This window comes from Microplitis mediator, chromosome 7, assembly GCF_029852145.1.
Source record: "Microplitis mediator isolate UGA2020A chromosome 7, iyMicMedi2.1, whole genome shotgun sequence".
Classification (NCBI taxonomy): Eukaryota; Metazoa; Arthropoda; class Insecta; order Hymenoptera; family Braconidae; genus Microplitis; species Microplitis mediator.
The window spans coordinates 8917780-8940891 of NC_079975.1; the positions used below are offsets into that span (position 1 = coordinate 8917780).

Sequence of the window (23112 nt, forward strand, 5' to 3'; positions counted from 1 at the left end):
TCGTATAAAATTATCGATGTAATATTTTATTTTATTTTAAATGCAGATTTTTATTTTTTTTTCTTCTACAAAAAAAAAAAAACTTAAAAATTGAAATTTCCTCTTTCTACTTTAATGCAAATCTACAGTCGGAATTATTTTTTTTATTTTTCGGTAGTAAAAAAATACTTATTTTTTTTTTAAGTTTTTATCAGTAGAATATATTTGAATCCATAATCTCTTATTGACCTTAATTCTATATTGTTTTATTAAAAAAGTATATGAAATAAAGGTACCATATTTTTAAACCTTGTAAATAATTTAACAGAATTTTTTTTAGTTTAAATATTCTCCCGATATCCGCGTTACGATGCATGAATCTCATGTGTTAAAATATTTTTTATTAATCTTCTTATATTTAAATATTTAAAATATATAAAAAACCAAATATTTATGATTTAAATAAAATCTCACATGTAAAAATAAGATTTATTTTTATAAAAAAATCTGATAATAAATAATTAAATTATAAAACCTTAATATAAATTTATACATAGCAGCGTTTTTTTTTATCATGTAAATTATTATCAAGTTAAAATAAAATATTAAAAATACTGTTAATACATGAGGTCATTTTTTTATAGCGCACATTTACTTGAATTTTAAATTCTTAAAAGCATTTAAATTAATTAATCAATTAGGTCAAACAATTTAGAACAACTTTTCTGTATATAAATTTTTAATTTTATTAAAACTAAATATACATCAATTTTTCAGAATTTAAAACCGTATTCAATTACGGGTAAATTAAAATTAACAGAACATTATTAATTCACACTGAATACTTTATTGTTATATCAGATATTTAAAAATTTAAGGAAAGAAAAAATCCACTAATTATTTTCTCTCATTTTTTATTAATAAAAATTTTAAGCAGAATATATTAATAATTAACAAAAACTCATTTTTACACAATTAAATTTTTATTTCTTATAATTCGAATAAATTTAATTACAATAAAAAATTGAAAGTGAATTCGGAGTGATTACGGATTTTATTTAAATCCGAATTCACTTCGTCATTTGGAGTTCCAGAGTTTAAAAAAAAATCATTCTGTATACGGAGTAAATAGAGAGTTTGTTTTTTCAACGGAGTGATTTCGGAGTGATGTGAATCTTATTTAAAACCACATCCACTCCGATTCGAAGTTTTAATATTAAAATGAACTCCTTTTAGGAGTTAATTTCGGGAAGGTATCAATTGCCGCCATTGTTTTTTCTGAATGTATTAAATGCCTACTATATTTTTTCGTACATTACAAATGCTTACTGCTTAATTTCTTACTGCTCAGTTGCCTACTAAAATTTTTTTTTTACGGTTATATTGCCTACATAAATACAAATACATAATTTGATTGCATAAAAAAATTATTGCACTGTTCTATTGCCTATTTGAAAATAATTCATGCATAGAAAAAAATTGTAGTTCCTCTAACCACAATATTGTAGTAAAACATTTGTAGTTGCGAGTACTCCAATATGTAGTAGAGGATACTACATAGATAGTACTGACTTTATTACAAGTGAGGTTGAGGTTATTCCAAGTTGGAGTTTGCATTTCTTCACTCCAACTTGTAGTAACCTCAACTACAGCTGCTGTTGCAGCAACTACTATTTTTTTCCATGTGATATTCAATTGATTATTATTCAACTGTGAACCCAAATCAACGAAATACCTACACTCAGAAAATTGAATAATCGAAAGTACTATCTACTTATGGTAAGATTTCTACCAATAATCCAATAGTAGTGAATATTATCTAGATGATTGTATAAATAATCTAGATTGTAATATTCATCATGTTTATAATAATTGTTACAATCCTGTATGTTAACTAGAGTTAATTATTATTATTATTCTAAATAGTTATATTTATAATCCAGATGGTAACAGTTACCATCAGAAATTATAATAGTTACCATTCTGATAGTAACTGCTACGAAATTTATTACAGAAGTAAATATTATCATCCTGATGGTAATTATTACCATCCTGATAGTAATTGTTATCATCCTGATGGTAACTGTTATCATCCTGATGGTAACTGTTACCATCTTAATAGTAACTGCTACGAAATTTATTGCAGAAGTTATTATCCAATAATTATTAATTCTATTAAAAAAAATTCTAACACTAACTATTTTTGCATTGAAAAACGTTCCAATTATTCTAGATGATCGGAATTAAAAATTTAGCTTAATAACCACAATTACTTAATTTTCTGAGTATAATTAATGTAGATAAGCTCCTGATTTTACTGAGAAAATCAAGTACTCGAGAAATTCTTAATATTTAAAACCGATCACTTGAGAAAAAAAAATACGGTTGATCTGTAAAATATTAGAACCGCGGTAGTCTTCACAATAGTATAACTCGCCTGGTCCATAATAAGACACTGGGTTGAATTTCATTATCGATGCAGGGAATGATTTGAACAGGTCATTAATTTCTGATAGAAAACTCTGTCAAGTTTTCCAGTTACTATCGTGAAGACTACCGTGGTTCTGATATTTTCCAGATCAGCTGTGTTTTTTTTCTCTCAAGTTATCGGTTTTAAATATTAAGAATTTCTCCTCAAGTAGTTGATTTTCTCAGCAAAATCAGGAGCTTATCCACAGTAATCAGGTATTTCTTTGATTTGGATGCACAGTTGTATAGTAATCAATTGAATATCATGAATTATTTTCAAGTAAGCAATAGAACAGTGCAATAATTTTTTTATGCAATTAAATTACATGTTTTAACGATCCTGAAGTTAGCAGACAGTTACGAATTTTCGGATTTTTTTTTCAACAAATAAATTACAAAAAAAAAAAACTAAAAATATACACATGTAGAAAATTTAATAAACTATAGGTGCAATTTTTCAAAATATTTTTTTTTTTATAGTTAATCGTTTTTAAAAAAATTCAGAAACTGTCAGACGTCTGCTAACTTCAGTATCATCATGTTTTATATCCATGTAAGAAATAGAACCGTAGAAAAAAAATTTTAGTCGGCAACTGAGTAGTAAGAAATTGAGCAATGAGCATTTGTAATGTATGAAAAAATAATGTAGGCAACTGATGTCTTCCCGTAAATTTCACTCTGAACCGGAATTTCAATATTAAATTAAATTTCCCTTCGGAGTGAATTAAATAAATAGACAATCATCTGCTCTTCATTCACTTCGGATTTACTCCGCTAATTTTTTACAGTATACAAATTTACTTTTTTAAAATATAAATTAAAGTATTAAGTGCATAATTATAAATTAAAATGTAAAATTTCAGTGGACGCAAGCCCAATAATAGCAACAAATTGTAACGAACTTGAATGTTATTCTGGCGGACATTGTTCTGAAATTGGTAGCCTTCATTGCGAATGTCCGTCAGTATGCCCAGAAGATTTACCAGCCGTACCAGTTTGCGGAAGTGATGGACAAACATATGACAATGAATGTGAATTGCGTCTATATGCCTGTCGTCATCAAGCAGACGTTGTGACTCAAGCCTTCGGGCACTGCAGAGGTGGGTTCACTGAGCGTTCACCTTATATGCCGCTTTACATCCTTCGTTACTGAGAAAGACAACTTGGCTAAATGCACATACTCAAGATTTAATGATATACTTTATTATTATAACAAGTACTATAAATGTAGATAAAGATAAAACGGCTGAAAACACACAATTATTAAGTGAATTAATAATATTTAATCAACTCTTAAAGTAAATGTAATTGTTAATACATAAATTTGTATAATTTAAACAGACATTCAGTGAGTGAGTGGGCAACAGTTTAATGATAATTTAATTATCTCAACGATACGGTTGTAATTTAATACAATGATAATAAAATTTATGAAGTTTGTATAAATATTTTAGTAGAATTCTTCCCAACCATCTAAGAAAGATGACGTAACATTATTCCTTATGTTACTTAATCAAATTTACCCTTCAACTGGCGTATAGAGCGTCGCATAAATTATCTACATCTTTGAAAATTTTTTTTACTTTTTCTTTTCATTCATTTTTTTTTTTTTTTAAATGACAATAAATTTTAGTAACGAATACCCGTGTGAAAAAATTTTTATTCATAATGAATTTAGATCTAAATTTCATGACGAAACTCAGATCGTGATACAAATATCGCGTGCCAAATGCCAAAAGGGCGTATAATTTTTTTTTGTGCCAATCGTTTTGTAGACATGTTTTAAGCCTAAAAATAAAAAAAAAATTTCCAAAGCCAAAAGGGCGTATGTCTCAAATACTAGCTCTCCACCATACGCTCCGCATGGCGTTGAATATAAGAACGAATATTGAACTTTATTATCTCTAGCTTATAATTATTAATTATTTGGGAATTTCCTAGTTGATTAGAAATTAAAGTTGATGATTATTTTAATTTCATTCGACTGTCCAAGATGATGAAAAATTAAAGTTACTACCATCGAAAATGTTGACTTTTTCAAAATTTTTTTTCATACAAACTTCCCCGGACAATTTTGAAGACTGTTTTTAGGAATTTTTAAAAATCCTGATTTTTTTTTACACGCCCTTTTGGCTTGAGACCGACAATGTCCTAAAGCCAAAAGGACGTACATCTTAAGATACGCCTTTTTGGCGTTAGTAAGTCAAAAATTTTTTTTCTGATCTTTACGTTTCGAGCGATTCTAAAAAGAATGGCAAAAAAAAATTTTTTATACGCCCTTATGGCATTTGGCACGCGATATAACTTTATCATTAATTTGTAACAACATAACTTTAATCACGACAAAATTATGATTCAGTCAAATTTTCATCCAAGTGATCCGAAGTTAATTCATTAAATCAATTTTACAATCGAAACTTACTTACGTAAATCAAGTACTTGATATAAGAAATTTATTGGTAATTCCTGAATCGATAAATTTAACAAAAGGTTTAATTCAGTAAAAATTCAGTCAAGTTTCTATCCAAGTCATCCCAAGTCCAATACAAAGACGTAATAAATTAATTTTATAATTGATACGGATTTACGAGACGAAAAGTTGGAGTAAATTCATGATCAAAGTCATATTTGTGTCGCGATCTGAGTTTCGTCATGAAATTAAAATCTGAATTCATTATGAATAAAAGGTTTTTTTATACGAGTAACTTAAGGGGTTACATATCTTTGACGGCTTTGAGTAGTGTGTGGCTTTAAAAAAATGATTTGAACGGTAATTAGATTGAAAATATGAAAGAATATTGATTGTATTTTATACGTGAAGTTTAAATCATAATAAAAATTACTTTTTTCAAATTAAGATCGTTATCTATGGGATCAAATGAAAAATGAAAAATATTGTTGTCAAAAAATCTATCAGTTATTGTTTGACAGAGGGTTTTTTTGTCTAAATACAAAATTTATGGTATTTTAAATTTTACTGTGCAATTTTTGAACAAAAAATTTATATTTTATTATTTAAAAATAATTGTCTATTCAAAAAATTAAAAAAAAAGTAAAAAATCTTGAAAACTTAATAAGTAATCATCATGGTAAAGAGTTTTAAAAAATTGCGGTTAAAGTTTAGGTTAAGCGCGGGAGTTGCATTAGTTAGGTAGGCGTTCTAATTTTACGGGTGGTTAAAACTCGCTATAACTTTGCAATGGAATGAAATTATCTTACTATTTTTTTTCTAACAAACCTTAAAAGTATAAAGAATAAAAATCTACAAAAAAATCAACTTTGTGAAAATTTCAAAGGTATGTAATCCCTTAATCGTTAATAGAATATCTTTTTTTTATTTTATCAATTCATCTCTTATTATCATACTTAAATCCATAAATACCCTTCATGAAAAATGTATGCATATTGATTTTATAAATACAGTATAAGTTATAAAGTTTTTAAAGAACTTCGGTCAAACTTTACGTTCTCATAGTTTTTTTGTTTATTTACTTTATAAAAATTTAACACGAAAATTATATTCCAAGAAGTCATATTTATTTATTGACTTATGAGACCTAACAATATTAGGGTGGCTCAAAAAAACCGACTATTTTTTTTTCGAGTCTCATATAAAATTTGCTGACTAAAAAATTTTAGGAACCCTCTCTTTGGAGAAAACTTTGAAAAATCAGCTGGACAAAAAATTTTTAAAGGGTCATTCAAAAATTTCGAAAATTCCGAAAACGATAAAAATACGGATTTTTATTTTTTTTTTTTTACTTTTTTCTCGTAGCAGAAGTATTTTCTGTAAAATCAATACCATGCTAAAATTTTCTCAAAATATACATTTTTAAACGACGCGCAATAAATTGAATAATAACTCATAATAAGTAATTAATACTTTGAATTCATTTTGTATTTTTTTATAACTCAATTATTATCAATCTACTAAAATTTTATTTTTTCTAACCGAAAATATACTGGACAGTTGTAAACAATAAAATTGGGTACGATTCGAATGACCAAAAAAAACCTAAATGTAGAATTTAAAAAAAAGCAGTACGCGAGTAAATAATTTTTCCTGTCTTGGGTTCTATTTTTATTCATTAAGATATAAATTGATGGTGAAAAAATATTGATGCTTTAATATTAATATTCGCATGTCACTTGAAACCTTCTAAAAGAAAGTACTCGGAAGCACTCAAAATTTTTGAGGGACGTTTCAGTATTTATATTTTGAACTAAAATTTTTAGTATACTCATTATTTTATAAATATAAACTATTGCTGCTACGAGAATGAAAAAATTCACAAAAAAAAATTCCGAATTTCAATCATTTTTGAAATTTTCGAAATTCATGCGCGAGCTCTTACAAGTTTTTTATCCCGCTGGTTTTTGAAGAGGGTTTTTAAAATATGTAAAGTTAAAAAATTTCCATATGAGTCAAAGAAAATAAAAATATTAAAAAAATAAACGCAACTATAGTTTCATATTTCAATAATAATATGTCCCTAATTAAAGTCGCCATTTTTATTTAACCACTGCTATTTATATTAATGACTTTTATATATCATCAAAAAATTAAACGTAATTCTTTGTTTTATATTAAAAATAATATTTTGTTACTTTAAAGTTAATAACGATAACTTTTTTAAAACTCAAGTCTTGAAAATGAAATATTTGAAAAGTATAAAATTAAAAGCTAAACTATTTGTCATAAATACTCAGTAAATATTTGCAGAATAGCTAATTAAAATAATATTTTAATTATCTTTTCCTTTATTAAATTTCTTAGTAAGTATAATTAAATTTCTCATTTAAATATTTGCTATTCTTTGTTAAAAAATAAATTTAAAATTTATAGTAACAATAATTACCATTGAGTAATTAAATTGTTGACTATCTGATAGTTATGAAATTTAAACGACGGGTATTGGAAAAAAACTAACACTCGTTAAAAGATGCAAGTAAACTTTTTATCCGGTATCTAGTTTTATTTTTTTAAATCCACACACTCCCCTTAAAATTGAATCTGTTAGACTCAATGAATTTCCAAGACGTGAGTTATTTTCAGTTGTATACACATTCTATCGTTGCAAACTAATATATACTTTCCTAGCGAATCAATCTTGCGAAAAAGTTTCTTGTGATTTAATCTGAGACGGTTCTTCAACTTAAATACAAATTAAATTATCTGTTGAGCAGTTACTCGTACAATGCATTTAAAAGCTTCATAAACGGAAATACTGAGTATAGTTTATTTTTTTTCATTTAATTCTTCTCTGCATGAATGATTTCAATAAAGAAGAAAGTATAATATTATTAAGCTGAAAATGAAAATAAATGTATAAGTTTCCAATAGTAATACAATTTACTAAAAAGTCTTATATTATAGAGGGTAGAGGTACCATTTGTGGCCACTGCTCCATTTTTGGACATTTAATCCTTTATTTTAATTAATGAAAAAGTGTAAAATAAAATTTTCATTTTAACAGTGGGATAGAAGTATCTTTAAACATATTTCAAAAATTGATTATGTTATTTGGTCTTTTACAAATTATTTTATTTTAATTTTGCAAGTGACCAAAAACGGTACATCTACCCTATTTATAAAAATTTCATAAAAATATAAAATATAAAACTTTTTAAACTAGTCACCATGGCCGAGAGGTAAGTAGGGTTACCGATCGAACTTGATAACTGGCTGACGTGGGTTCGAATCCCAGAGTTGGTCGAAAAAATCGTTTCTCTGCACGCAGAGAATTTTTGAGTAAAAATTATCCATTAAGTTTGGTACTGTAAGAATATCTAACCAGTAACTAAAGTTTTACTATGTTGTTAGTAGAAATTGCACTTTATTTACTTACTATCGAGTAGCATATTTTATAATGTGCATGGGAAAAATTTAGATATTTACCACATATCCTTAGTATCAAACTTTTTGGGTAATTTTTACTAAACATTTATCTGTGTGTGAGATTACGTCCATCTTACAAAACACAAAAAAAAAAGTTATCTTGAGTAAAGAAAATATTTTGGAAGACAAACGTTTTCGGGAACCAAGTCAAGATTTTCTTAAGCCAAGAGAATTTTTCTTGGTTAAGGAAAATTTGTCTTGTTTTGAGGAAATTCCTACTTTATCCTAAAAAATTGAGGTTTTAAAAAAAAAATTTCTTGAATCAAGAACATTTACCTTCAGTCGAAAATTTTTTTTTCTGTAAAAAGTACACAGAAAAATAGGATTTATTGGCGCAAAAAAAATTTTGCATTATGAATTAAAGACAAAGATTTTCTTAAGACTACAAAAAATTTCTTAGAACAAGTAAAAATTTTCATAGGACGAGTAAAAATTTTTTACGCCAAGAAATACTTTTTTTCTGTGTAAAAAAAAATATCGAAATCTAAAGTACAAAAAGTATCATTAAACTGTTGTAAAAGAATTTTAAAAAAACGCCAATGTTGTCGTATCAAAATATATATATATATATATATTATCAAGAACATTTTCTTGTCACGAATGTCTGTGTTTAAATTGATTTCTCAAGTAACTTTTGTTGATGAAATAAGTTAAACAATTAATAGATTGCTCGTGAAACACTAATTTAAAATGTTTTAAAATTGTTTCCCTGTTGTTATTAAAGTTAAAATAGAAATATTTTTCTCTATAAACAAGCATCACTTTAATTTAAATTATAGTAAACTTTATTTTAAGTTGTTAAGACAGAAAACAATTGAAATTAAAAAAAAAAAAAATTCCAGATTATCCGACGGTGAACACGGATTTCCCAGTTAAAAGATTTACAGCTGTCCAATACACTCAACCAGCAGCAGCTATTTCACCATTGTCAAAGTCAACCAGGCATCTTCTTGGTCCAGAGCCAGACCAACGTTATTATTACACTCATCGTGCTCAACAAGAAACCATTACCATTGACCGTGATAATTTTAAACATGGTAGGAACAATATTCTTTTCTTTACATTATTATTACAATAATAACTTACTAAAATTATTTTTACATACATGGCAAGAAAATCATGGGAACTTTAGCTATGCATTATGGGAATAGTTTCCATAATGGTATAGGAATTGTACCCATACTATTATAGGGATGGTTCCCATAATATATGGGAATAGATGCTATAATAGTATGGGAATAGATCCTATTCCAATATGGAAACCATTGCCATAATATTATGGGAACTATTCCCATAATAGTATAGGAATTATACCCATACTACTATAGGGATGGTTCTCATAATATATGGGAATAGATCCTATAATAGTATGGGAATAGATCCTATTCCAATATGGAAACCATTGCCATAACATTATGGGAACTATTCCCATAATGGTATAGAAATTATACCCATACTATTATAGGGATGGTTCCCATAATAGTATGAGAACTATTCCCATACTATTATGGGAACTATTCCCATAATATTATGAGAACTATTCCCCTAATATTATGGGATTTATTCCCATATCATTATAGGAACTATTTTCATGATGGTATAGGAATTGTATCCATACTATTATAGGGATGGTTTCCATAATATGTAAGAATAGTTCCCATAATAGTATGGGAATAGTTCTCATACCATTATGGGAACCATTTTCGTAATAGTATGGAAATAGATCCTACACTAACATGAGAATCATTCCCATAATGGTATAGGAACTATTTCAATAGCATTATGGGAACCATTCCTATAATATTATGGGAATAGTTCCGATATCATTATAGAAACCATTCCTATAATTTATGGGAATGATTCCTATGGTGGTATAGGAAAGAATTTTATAGAATTATGGGAATCGTTTCCATAATTTTCTTTCCGTGTACGATGAATTTAATTGAATAATTTATAGGAGTAGCCGCTGCATCAAGACCTACCCCAGCAACTATTCGAGTTGTAACGACACTTCTGGGAGATCTCTGTACAAATGATAGGGACTGTACAATTCCGAATAGTGAATGTTATAATGGACGATGTATTTGCTCGAATGGATTTTCTGAGACAAGCGATCGACAAGAATGTTTTGGTAAATTTAACTTTATACTACGAATTTATTTAGTATTTTATAAGAAACAAAATAAAATATATTATCATTATTTGTTTAGCAAATTACATGTCGGTAACGCCTTCTGAAGAACTTGGCGCTTGTGTTTCCAATCCATGTCACTCATCAGCAACTTGCATTGATTTGCCAAGTTCAACATTTGTTTGCATTTGTAATTTAAATTACACGGGTTTACTATGTGATGAAGAAATAAATAAACGAGAATATGATATACCTTCTTTCGATGGTAAAAGTTATGTGAGAATGAATAGACTAAAAGCATATCATAAATTTAGTATTGAAGTTGAGTTTAAAACTTATGCTGACAACGGAATAATTCTATACAACCAACAGAAGAATGATGGTAGTGGAGATTTTGTTTCACTTGCTATTGTTGACGGGTAAGATTACATTAAATTCATTTTTAACTTTCTGGGTGAAATTAAGTTGGAGCGGGAACTGGCATTAAATTCAAAAAATTACCATTTGTCAATTTTTTACTGGTCAATTGACGTCAGTTGTTTAACAATTATTAGACAATTTCTCTGTCCTACATCACTAGTTTACTTTTTATTGCGTACTTATACTGTAAAAAATTTTTGGACTCGGTATAGTGTAAATAACGGTGTAAAAATTGTGATGTGAAAATTACACTAAATATCGTATTAAATTTAGGCGGTGTGAATCGAAATTTTGACACCGTCAGGCGTGTAAATGTGTAATTTATGATAATTTTGCGTTAAATACTACACTGTAAAAAGAGCGGTGTCAAAAGTGGACTCAATTTAACACTGGGTGGTGTTAAAATGAAATAACATTGGTGTAGAGGGTGTAATTTGGCGGTGTTAAAATACCGATGTTGAATCGGTGTAAAAAAAAATTTCACGTATAGAAATTTTAAAAAAATGTATTACATATAAAAAAATATAAAAGTTTAATGAATATTATCAGGAGAAAATTTCAACTTTGCTATGTACTTACTTATGTTTTACGTAATTTATTTAAAATTATACAATTTTGTGCCCACCATCTCAATCACCAATAATTTAATTTATTAATAAAAACACTGTGTTAACTGTAGTGATCGATTAAGTAAAAATATTCACTAAGTAAAATATTTCAACTCCGAAAAATAATTTAACACTAGTACATTTTTTTAACACCGGTAAAGAATATTTACACCAGTGGTTGTGTTATTTTAACACCGCCTTCGGTGTTGAAATTTAACACCAAAAAATTTTAACACCTACACCGCCTAGACTTACCCCGTTTTTTTTTACGGTGTATTTAATATCTAAATAAAATTAATGCAATTGTTGATTAATTAGTTGAAAATATTCAATTATCATTTGTTGCTCATTAATCAAAATTATAACAAGTAACACTGAATGGTGTAAAAAAAGTAGATTACACCGTGTTAAAATTACACGAATGGTTACCTGACCATTGATCTAAAGACAATTGATCCCCGACAATTAATCCCCGACAATTGATCCTTGCGACGATTATTTCTCAGATGATTGATCCACGCGACAATATATATACCGACAATTTATATGCCGACATCTAGCTCACAAGACAAATTTTTTTATATGACATACATATAGTACGTGTAACTTTAAAAATATACTCACACACAAATAAATGTGAAACATTACGCCTTTTTTTCACTAATTTTGTGTGGGTGTAATTTAAAAAATATACTCACACACAAATTGTGTATGGATAAATTGTGATAACCATTAATTGTCGCGTAGATCAGTTATCGACCTATCAATTATCGGCGGATCAATCGTCGCAAGGATCAATTGTCTTTGGATCATCGGTCGTGTCACCTACACGAATGGATAATTTACACCGAGTATTTTTCACACTACGCGGCCGTGTAAACCCTATTCAAAAATTCCCATAGAATCCATTAAAATGCGACAAAAACCGCAGAGAAACCAATACAGTCTATAGGATTCTATGCGGTTTTTGTCGTACTTGAGTGGATTCTATGGGAATTTTTGAATTGGAAAGTTCTCGAGGGCCACTTTTACACCAAAATTTTTTACAGTATATTTTAAGTCGATTTAATAATATACAATAAACATAATTATGTATTTTTAGATACGTACAATTTCGTTACAACCTTGGAAATGGGCCAGTAATACTAACATCACCAGAGAGAGTTACTATGAAAAACTTTCATCGTATATCAGCTAAAAGATATCACAAAGACGGTGTTTTAATTTATAACGACGGTGAAGATATTGCCGGTCAAAGCCAAGGAATGCTTAAATCATTAGATCTCAATCAAGATACATTTATTGGCAACATACCAACAAATTACACTAGAGTATACGACAACATTGGGACCAGTCACGGGTTTTTGGGTTGCATTCGTAAGCTGAAGATCAATAGATTTACAGTTGATCTTCATATCGGGAAAGACAAAGATGTTTTAGAGACATATCGTGTTAAGCAGTGTCGTGATAATGCATGCGCTAATTTGCCTTGTAAAAATGGTGCTACTTGTCAGCCAATATTCGAAGAAGATCTTTGCAATAATAGAGAATGCAAATCAAATACAAAACGAAGTAATAAAACAAAGAAAAAGAGAAATTATAATGAAGGAATTAAATTTGTTAAATGCAAAGGCTCTCATTGCAACGATTTAAAATCGAAACAAAAATCGAAAAGATCGAAAAAATATTCGAAAAAACGCTGCGCTTCTGTGGATTGTAATTATGATTACGATTTAGATTATGACGCTTCTTATGAACATGATAATTATGCAGTGACAACTTATGAACCACCAACGTATAAATGTATTTGCCCTCCACAATTTACTGGGCCTAATTGTGAAGAATCATTAGATCCTTGTCTAGGCGAACCCTGTCAAAATGGGGCTACTTGTGATATTCTTCCACAAGGCGGATATGTTTGTAAATGTCCGCCAGGAAGAACGGGAGATCATTGTGAAATATTAGATGCCGAATTGACTGAATTTTTAATTCCTCAGTTTAATGGTGATGGGTTCCTTGAACTTTCATGTCTTGAGGGAGTCTCAAAAGCATTTTCAATTGAACTATGGTTTCTTACACGAGCTACAGATGGTCTACTACTTTACAATGGGCAACTTAACAATGGCCGTGGAGATTTTATTAGTCTTAACTTAGCTAATGGCAAATTGGAGTTTAAATTTAATTTAGGCAGTGGTATAGCTAATATTACATCTCCTGATTCCGTGAGTCTTAATACTTGGCATTGTGTTAGAATCAGTAGACTTGGTAGAGAAGGACTTCTGCAGTTAGATGAAGGCACTATTGCACGAGGCTTTTCCGGTAGTCCTCTCACTGAATTGAATTTAGAGATGCCTCTTTATATCGGTGGCGTTAAGTAAGATTTATTTATATATCAATCATAATATATGTATACTAGGGGTGTGCGAATTGGGTTCGAATTGAATCGAATAATTAGAATTTCCGAATTATTCGAAAAGTTTCAAATTACTCGTAACTTTTCGAATTATTTGTCAATTTTAAAATTATCCGAAAGTTTTCGAATTTTTATGATACTGAAGTTAGCCGACGTCTAATATTTTTTGGATTCTTTTTTAAACAATAAATTAAGAAAAAAAAAATATTCGAAAAAATTGCACCTGTAGTTTTTAAAATTTTCTACACGTGCATATTTTTTTAATTTTTTTTTTTTGTTATTTATTGGTTAAAAAAAAAAAAATCTAAAAATTGCTAATTGTCTGTTAACTTTAGGATCATGAATTATTTGAGACTTTTCAAATTACGCGGTTCGAATCGATAAAATTTTGGTCAGCTTTTAAGTATTCAATTTTTATTTAATGCAGAGCTTAGTTTTTAAAGTAACCAGAAATAATTTTTTCGTAGATTCGGGTCTGAGCTCTACTTACCTCTGACAAAAATTTGAATTATTTGAAAAACTGTTACAATTTTAAATCGTTAGAAAAAAAACATTTGGAATTAATCATAAATTTTCCAATAATTCGAGAATTTACGAATAGTTCGGAGAGTTTCAAATTATTCAAAAATTTATGAATAATTCGAAACTATTCACACACCTCTAATGTATACATATATTTTAACTTTTAAACATTTCACGCCAAATTGAAGGATTTGGAAAGTTTACTTTTTAATTTGTCTGATTTTTTAATATTTTTTTTCTACTTATTAAAAACAATTTCGGGAAAATTTTCCAATTTTTTTTACACGTTCAAAAAATATTATTTTTGGATTTTTTGTCCATAACTGATAAAAAAATCAAATAAATTATTTTTTTATTGCCAAGGTTTTGTTTCTTTAGAAACTTATTATAGAAAATTTTTTTTTCAATGTCAGAGATGTCAGCGATTTTTGAATTTAAAAATTTTAATCATTTTTTAAAAATTGAGTGCATTTGTGAAAATTTTCGAAAATTTTTTTATCTCAAACTTCTATCTATTAACAATTTTTAAGGCTGATTTTATTTTGAGCTCTTAAAAATTATTATTTTTCTATTAACTTTTGGAAATTTGAATTTGGTGTATAAATTTTAACTAAAACTAATATATATTATTAAATATCATATTTTAATTATAAATTACAATTATTTATTCTATTACAAAACCGTTAATTTTAATTATACTTTATCGGAAAAAAAATTAATTTTAAAAAATTCGAAAATTAAATAAAAAAAAAAAAAAACTTGAAGGGCTCACGATCAAATCGGTCGTAAAAATTTTTATATCGATAAAAGTTTGAAATGAAAATGATACTGAAGTTAGCCGACGTCTAAAAATTTTTGGATTTTTTTAAAAACGATGAATTACAAAATAAAAATATTTTTAAAAATTGCACTTACAGTTTATTAAATTTTCTACACAGGTATATTTTTAGTTTTCTTTTTTTTTTTTTTAATTAAATGGTTGAAAACAAAATTCTATAATTGTCAATTGCCTGCTAACTTCAGGATCATTTAAAAAAAATGGTTTAAATTTTAAAACTGAAAAATTGATGCTAAAAACACTTAATAATTTGAACAATTGTATTCCAAAAAGTAAAAAAAAAAATGGTCTCGATCCATTTTTTAAAAATTTATGAGCAATAAATCCAAAAAAAAAAATATATTTATGAACCTCAAAAAAATATAAAATTTACCTGCAAGCCGTTTTTCCATAAAAACAGAAAAATTCTCCAAATCCCCTGATTTGACGTTTAATACCCAAAATATGTTTTTAATAAAATAAAACATTTATTAATTAGACATTGGCGAGAAATTCATCGTCTTGAGAGTGCATGGACTGGACTCACAGGCGCAATACAAAGATTAATGGTCAATGGTAAGACATACCAGAATCTAGCAGTTAATTTCACTCAACACAATACTGAAGTATATGATGGGTTGCCGTGTCCCGCTGATGGCAATCCTTGTCACAATGGTGGAGTCTGTTTGCCACTATTAAATAGTTACCTTTGTAAATGTGCAAGCAGTTACAGTGGTCTCCATTGTGAATTTTGTAAGTATATAAATTAAAAATATTTTATAATATCATATTGAAATTCATAACAAATCTATTAATTTTAAATATAGTCATGGGATACGATGTGTCTGGTGGAGAAATAGCTGAACGACCAGTAAGATTTGACGGTGACAATTACCTGCAGTTTAAACATCGTTATGGCAGAAGGTTTGTGCAAATATTATATTTAATTATTCACTTAAATTTACTAACCTACTCTTCTTACTAACTTACTTTAGCTCTAACAATACTTTAACTACTAACACATCTCTTCTGGAATATTATGATGATTCTTATTCCGACTATGAGTTCGAAGAGGATAATGATTTTGAATATGAAAATTATGACTACACTGAGTAAGTTTTGTTATAACAAACAATAACTTTTTACTTAATTAGTACACGGAGAGAAATTTATGGTGACAATTACAGTATATTATGGGAATAGTTCCTATATAGTATAGTGACAGGTTTTTTTTAAATATCGATTATAGGAATGGCATCCATACTAATTATGATAACTATTTCTATCTGTATAGGTTTCATTCCTATACGATATTGGAGTAGTTCTTATAAATTATAGTGATAATTCCTATGTCATTATAGTAATCGTTCCCATACTTTTATGGTAACCTTTACCATATACTGCGGTAAACATTACCATATATAAAAGTAATGGTTACCACACTATCGTAGTAACTATAACCATACTGTTATAGTAACCATGACAAAATACGATAGCAATGGTTACTATGGTATATGGTAACAGTCACCATTAATTTTTACTGTAATAGTATGGAAATCATTGCCATTATGTATGGTAACCATTACCATAATATATGGTAACCATTACCACATGTTATGGCAATAGTTGCCATACATTATGGCAATGTTTACTATATATTATGGTAATGGTTACCATAATGTATGGTAATGGTTACCATATTTCATGGTAATGGTTACCATATTTCATGGTAATGGTTACCATATTTCATGGCAATCATTCCCATACTATTACAGTAAAAATTACCATACATCATGGCAATCATTTTCATACTATTAGAGTCAAAATGACCATATATTATGGCAATGGTTGCCATATATTATGGTAATAGTTACCATAATGCATGGCAACGGTTACCATATTTCATGACAATGATTACCATATTTCATGGCAATAGTTACTATATTTCATGGCAATCATTTCCATACTATTATGGCCGTGGTTACCACATATTATGGTAATGGTTACCATATATTATGGTAATCATTCCCATACTATTACAGTAAAAATTACCATATATTATGACGATGGTTGCCATATATTATGGTAATGGTTACCATAATGTATAGCAATGATTGTCATGCATTATGGTAATCATCCCATACTATTACAGTAAACATTAGCATGTATTATGGTAATGGTTACGATACTATCACAGTTATCGTAACCATATTATCATAGTAACCATTAAAATAATATTATGGTTATGGTTACCACATATTATAGTGATAGTTACCATTATAGTATTCATTCTCATACTATTATAGTAACCAATATCATAATATTATGGAAATAATTCTCACACATTATAGTAATTATTCCCATAATATATGGTAACGTTTACCATAATAGTATGAGAATGAATACCATACTAGTATAGGAACGATTACCATAATATTATGGAAATATTTACATATATTATGTGAACAGTTACTATGATGTAATAGGGTTTTATTCCCATACTTACCTAAGAACCGTTCCAATGTGAATATAGGATTTATTACTATATTACTACGGAAACTATTTCCACAAGTATGGTAATTATTACAATATTTGAATTGCTATACGATATAAGAACTATTACTATTACTATAGGGATCGTTCTTATCCCTGATTAAAAACTCCGATTAAAACCAATGAATTCTGATTGAAAGTCAATCGGAATCAATCGGATTCAATCGGAATCAATCGGATTCAATCGGAGTCAATCGGAATTCAATCGGAGTCAATCGGATTCAATCGGAATTAAGCGGTTTCAATCGGAGTTTTCAATCAGGGATAGTTTTAGCACCTTTTTCCAGAAATTATGGACGTACATCGATAATTACTAGTAATTATTACCGTAACGTTATGGATTGATATTTCATAAACGTACTAGAAACGTTTGCAATAATTTTCTCTTTATTTAACTATTTTAATTGTTTTCTATTTAAGGAGTTTGCTTATTCTGCTTATGTATTAACATAAATTAATATTAATATATACTATTATAATTACCAATTAATAATGATTAATTAGATACAAAGGACAGCAATCAAATAAATTTGAATTGAGCCTACGAACCGTTAATCCGGATGGAATGATAGCATGGATTGGACGAGGAAAAATAGAAAACCTTGTATTATCTCTGCAGGATGGATACGTTGTCTTCACGTACAAAGGAAAAAAAGATGAAATATCTATAAAAAGTCGAGTATGTTCTTCAATATTAACAAAACTCATTTATTTTATATTTACTCGGATGTTATTACTTATATTTTTTTAAACTTTTTTAGAAAAAAGTTAACGATGGTATTTTTCATCACATCAAAGCTGCTCGTCGAAGAAAGGCAACGGTAATCCAGGTTGATGACGAAATTCCCATAAAAGTTGCCACGGAAATATCTCTTCTAACAACCAATGGGAAATTATTTGTTGGCGGGAAGCCTGGTCATAAAGGAATCAAGGGTTGCGTGACTGACTTTATCGTCGATAAAAGAAGACTGCCTTTGGCAAGACGGAAGATTGAATTTTGCCACGATAATGACGTATGATAGTGAAATACCGATTCTATAGATATTTACAATATCACAATACTGATATTATAAAATAACATATGGATTAACAATTCCTATATAGAGTATGTTTCTATGAGAAATGTCAATCTCTTAAATTTAAATTAATATTATTAACCCTAATTATAAAATATCAATAATAATAATAATAATAATAATAATAATAATAATAACATATGATTAAAAAAATAATAACAATAATATTAATATTACTTATAGCAGTGATAATAATAACAATAATAATATCAATATTAATAACAATAATAATAGTAAGAGCAATAATGATAATAATAATAATTATAATATAAAAATGGTGAACTTGTTCAGGTGATTAAAATTTTTTTGTCTAAAAATTAATCAGTCTGATGTATAAAATTAAAGAATTTACACAAAAATCCCAATATTTCAGATGTAAAAAAAAAAAATTTATATAATAAAAATGCCAAAAGATGTAAAACATCTTTTATAGGCTTATTTGCGATACGCAAATACGGGATATGTATGACGCAACAATGCGGCTCTACTTTAAGAGTAGTACTATATTATATCAATTTATGATATAATATATAAATGATATTAAAAAAGTGCTGCCTTATTTGCCAGTAGATGAGTCCGTTATTAAGAGTTGATATTGTGAGATTTACTAGAATTTAGATTCTTTTAAAATCGGGTCAATAGTCGTTACAAAACCTGATACTGACAGAATAATTTATTGCCATCAGAATTCGGCATCTGAATAAATTATTTAAACAATAAATGAAGACAAGCGGACCAAGGAATAAGATCTGTAAGCTACGACAGCTACTACCAGACTACATATCTATTGTTCAGTTAAAATTATCGTGTGCTAATGTAAGACATAATCGATATACTGAGAAGATGCGATAGTTTTCTTAGTTGATCAACAAGAAATTGTTACTGAAAGTTTTATTCATTCATTAAAATATCCATTTACTATCTGCAACAACCGCTAACTTTTTTGTTGGTGAGTAAATGCAGAGAGATAATGAGACCTCAACGGTCCTAAAATACGTCGAAACTTGAGGATAAGCAGCTTGACATTTCTTATTATTAAATATTAATAATAATAATGAATACTCTAGCGATGTTACTTAATAAGTGTGTGGAGAAAGGAATGAAATATAAGTGCTACATTTTCATTAAAGGACAATAATATATTTTTAAGCTAAAATAATATAAATAATTATTTATGGATATGAACAATAAATTTTAGTCGTCTAAAATTATGTGCATTGTGAATTATCTTCACAATATCATCAGAGCAACGTAAAAAAATCTATATTCCCTAAAAAAAAAGAAAAGAAAAGAAAATAAAAAAAAATTATATGTCGTCTTTTTTCAGCACAAATTGTTAAACTCGCACATTAAAACGTTATTAATTATACCAAGACTGATTAATAAAAAAAATAAATAAATAAATAAAAAATTGATTGAAAAATCGGTGTTATGTTTGAATGTTATCGTAGAATATTGTGGAATTTTAAATATACACAGTTCGAAATTTTGTGTATTTGTGTTACAAAAATTATTTGGTTTAATTTTTTGTGTTGATTTTCAACACAAAAAGTTGTAAATTCAACAAACAGTTTGGGTTATTTTACTTTAACTGATTTTTTATGTTGAATGATTAGAAAATCTAGAATGTAACACATTTATTGTTATTCGAAAATTAACACAAAATTTGTGTTGTTTAGCTAAACACTCCCGCACGTATTTTCATTACTATATAACCCAGCAAGCCTGGCGGATCCGAATATGGAAAATTACCATTAATTACGATAATTGCCGCAATTTACGGCATTCGAGATAATGACGGTAATTTACCGCGGACTGCGGCATTTTACAGCAAATTACGGTATTCTATGGTAAAATACGGTATTTTGAAGTAAATTACGGTATTTTGCGGTCAAGGAACGGTAATTCACCGTAAATTTGTGGCAATCCCACGGTATTTGAAGGTATAAGTGAGGCCTTTATCAGCAAAAGTGTGATATTTTACCGCGAATTTGCGGTAACATTGCGGTATTTACTGTAAAATTACGACATTTTACCGTAAAGTGAAGTATTTCACTGTTTTACGGTAAAGATGCCTCACATTTTGGTAAATCATCGCAAATTGTCGTAAAACGTAGAAAATTTACAGAAAAATATCGTATTGTGCGGTGAAATACGGTAATTTACTATAATTTTGATTCGCTAGGGAAAGCATTGTAGCAGCATTGTCTGCAACCCTATCCGAAGTACCATAGAATCCACTCAAAAGCGACAAAAACTACATAGAATCCTATAGACTGTTTTGTCGCATTTGGGTGGATTCTATGGGAATTTTTGGATAGAGATAAAAACTTGGATTATAATTGATTTATAATTAAATATAATCATAGATAACTTTCATATTTTTATGATCAGGTTCAATGCTTTTTTGATTCTCTTTTTACGAGATGATAATTCATAGCTTCGTCTTTTAAAAAAATCACAGAAAATCAAACCAATTGTGTGCTAAATGGACATAAGTTGTATCCAGGTTAGATTAGTATACTTGAGTTGGTTAGGTTATGTGCTTATATTTATAAGTTAATTTTAACACAAAAAGTCTGTTAAATTTACGCAAATTTTCTGACAAAACAACAGATTTTGTGTTCAATTATTTAACATAAAATTTGTGTTAAACATCAACACAAATACATTGTATTGAATTTAACCCAAAATTTCTGACTGTGTATATGTATTAAAAAAAAAAAAAAAACTGTTGATTTATGTTGATAAATCACATAAATTTGAGGTAGCAGAAGCTTTTTATATAAATGCGCAAAGAATAGAGATATAAAGACTATAATAATAATAATAACAGTAAGCTATAAATATAATAACAACAATATTTCATTCCATTTATTAGTTGTTATTATTATTATAAAAAATATACTGATATGCGAATGGATATGTAAATTACACAGGATAGTAATTAAATTAAAAAATTGTGACACAAATAATAATTATTACATATTTATAAAACGAACGAATGTGTGATTCATGTTAGTATAAGAGTGTCACAGTTAATATATGTCATGGAGTATGTAGATATAACTGCAATATTTTAATTGTCACTAGCAAAAAGTAAAAAAAAAAAGAAATATTACTCATTTAAAAATATTTGTTAACGACCTAACTCACAAATGGGCCTTTCAATATTATCCATGGCTTAATTTTAACTCCAACTGTTCTTCCTATTACGCAAAAAAAAACTTTTTAATGACTTTCTACAACATCAATGCTTGTTAAGTGTGATTTAATATTAATTATAAATGCAAAAGTAAGTTTCTGAAGGGCACAAAATCCATTATTTTGTTACTTTTATTTTATTAAATACTCACAGCAAGCATACGCTTCGAGTTTAAACACCTACATACATTATAATATAGATAATAATAATAATATATAATAATAATAATACTAATAATAATAATGATAATAATGATTCAAAAAAAAAAGCTTATAAACTTTAAAATACTAAGCACAGCCTACAGAATAGTTAAAAAAAAATATAACGCACATGCCTTGCCATCGGCTTTTATCAGACAAAAATGAACAAACTGTTCAAGAAATAATTAATAAGTAAGTTAATTAACAAAACACAATATGTTAAATGTAGTTCAACGAAAAATAATTATTAAATTTATTTTAAAAGTTAGTTTTAAATGTAGTAATAATATTTTATTTTGTAAATTAAAGGCATTTGAGAACAATACCCCCTCCCCTACTTTTTAAAAATATTCGATGATCTTAAACGGTCGTAAGCGTAATTAAATTTTATTAATTAAATAAAAAAGTTGAAGCATTAATTAAAACAAAAACAGCGTACAGTGAAAAAATTATGAACCGGCGTGAAAGCTACACCGCACGGTCTTAAATTTTTGGCTGTGTGAATGAAAACGATCACACCAACGGTGTGAATATTACTTTAGTAAACACACATTGAAAAACAATATGATAAAAATAAGTTCTTCATATCTTACAGAAGTACTTTCAGAGTAAAAAAAAAATATATGTAATTATCAGGGATAAGATTTTTGCCTTAACTTCGAAATGAATGGTTCAAAATTAATATAACGGCGGAAATATTGGTCTTATAAAAAAACTTTTCAAACAAAAGTTGTAGAAAATTTATTTTTATAAAAAAAATGTCTCTTATGATTTTTTTATACGACCAATATTTTCATTGTAATGCCAAAATTAAGATTCA

The 23112-nt window shown here is 27.8% G+C and overlaps 1 protein-coding gene across 11 annotated transcripts in view; it reads left to right on the top strand.

Moving 5' to 3' along the window:
* LOC130672312 (agrin-like) overlaps positions 1–22038 on the top strand; it is a 448227-nt gene extending 426189 nt beyond the window's left edge. For 10 of the 11 annotated variants that reach the window (XM_057476817.1, XM_057476818.1, XM_057476815.1 and 7 more), the window contains 10 exons: positions 3312–3548; positions 9190–9384; positions 10305–10478; positions 10558–10897; positions 12609–13880; positions 15758–16011; positions 16086–16182; positions 16254–16370; positions 18316–18490; positions 18573–22038. In XM_057476817.1, the coding sequence (XP_057332800.1) occupies positions 3312–3548; positions 9190–9384; positions 10305–10478; positions 10558–10897; positions 12609–13880; positions 15758–16011; positions 16086–16182; positions 16254–16370; positions 18316–18490; positions 18573–18830 (3119 nt within the window). In that variant the 3' untranslated portion in view covers positions 18831–22038. The remainder of the gene's footprint in view (positions 1–3311; positions 3549–9189; positions 9385–10304; positions 10479–10557; positions 10898–12608; positions 13881–15757; positions 16012–16085; positions 16183–16253; positions 16371–18315; positions 18491–18572) is intronic. The other variant, XM_057476812.1, reaches the window with a different exon arrangement.
* Positions 22039–23112: the final 1074 nt, after the last annotated feature.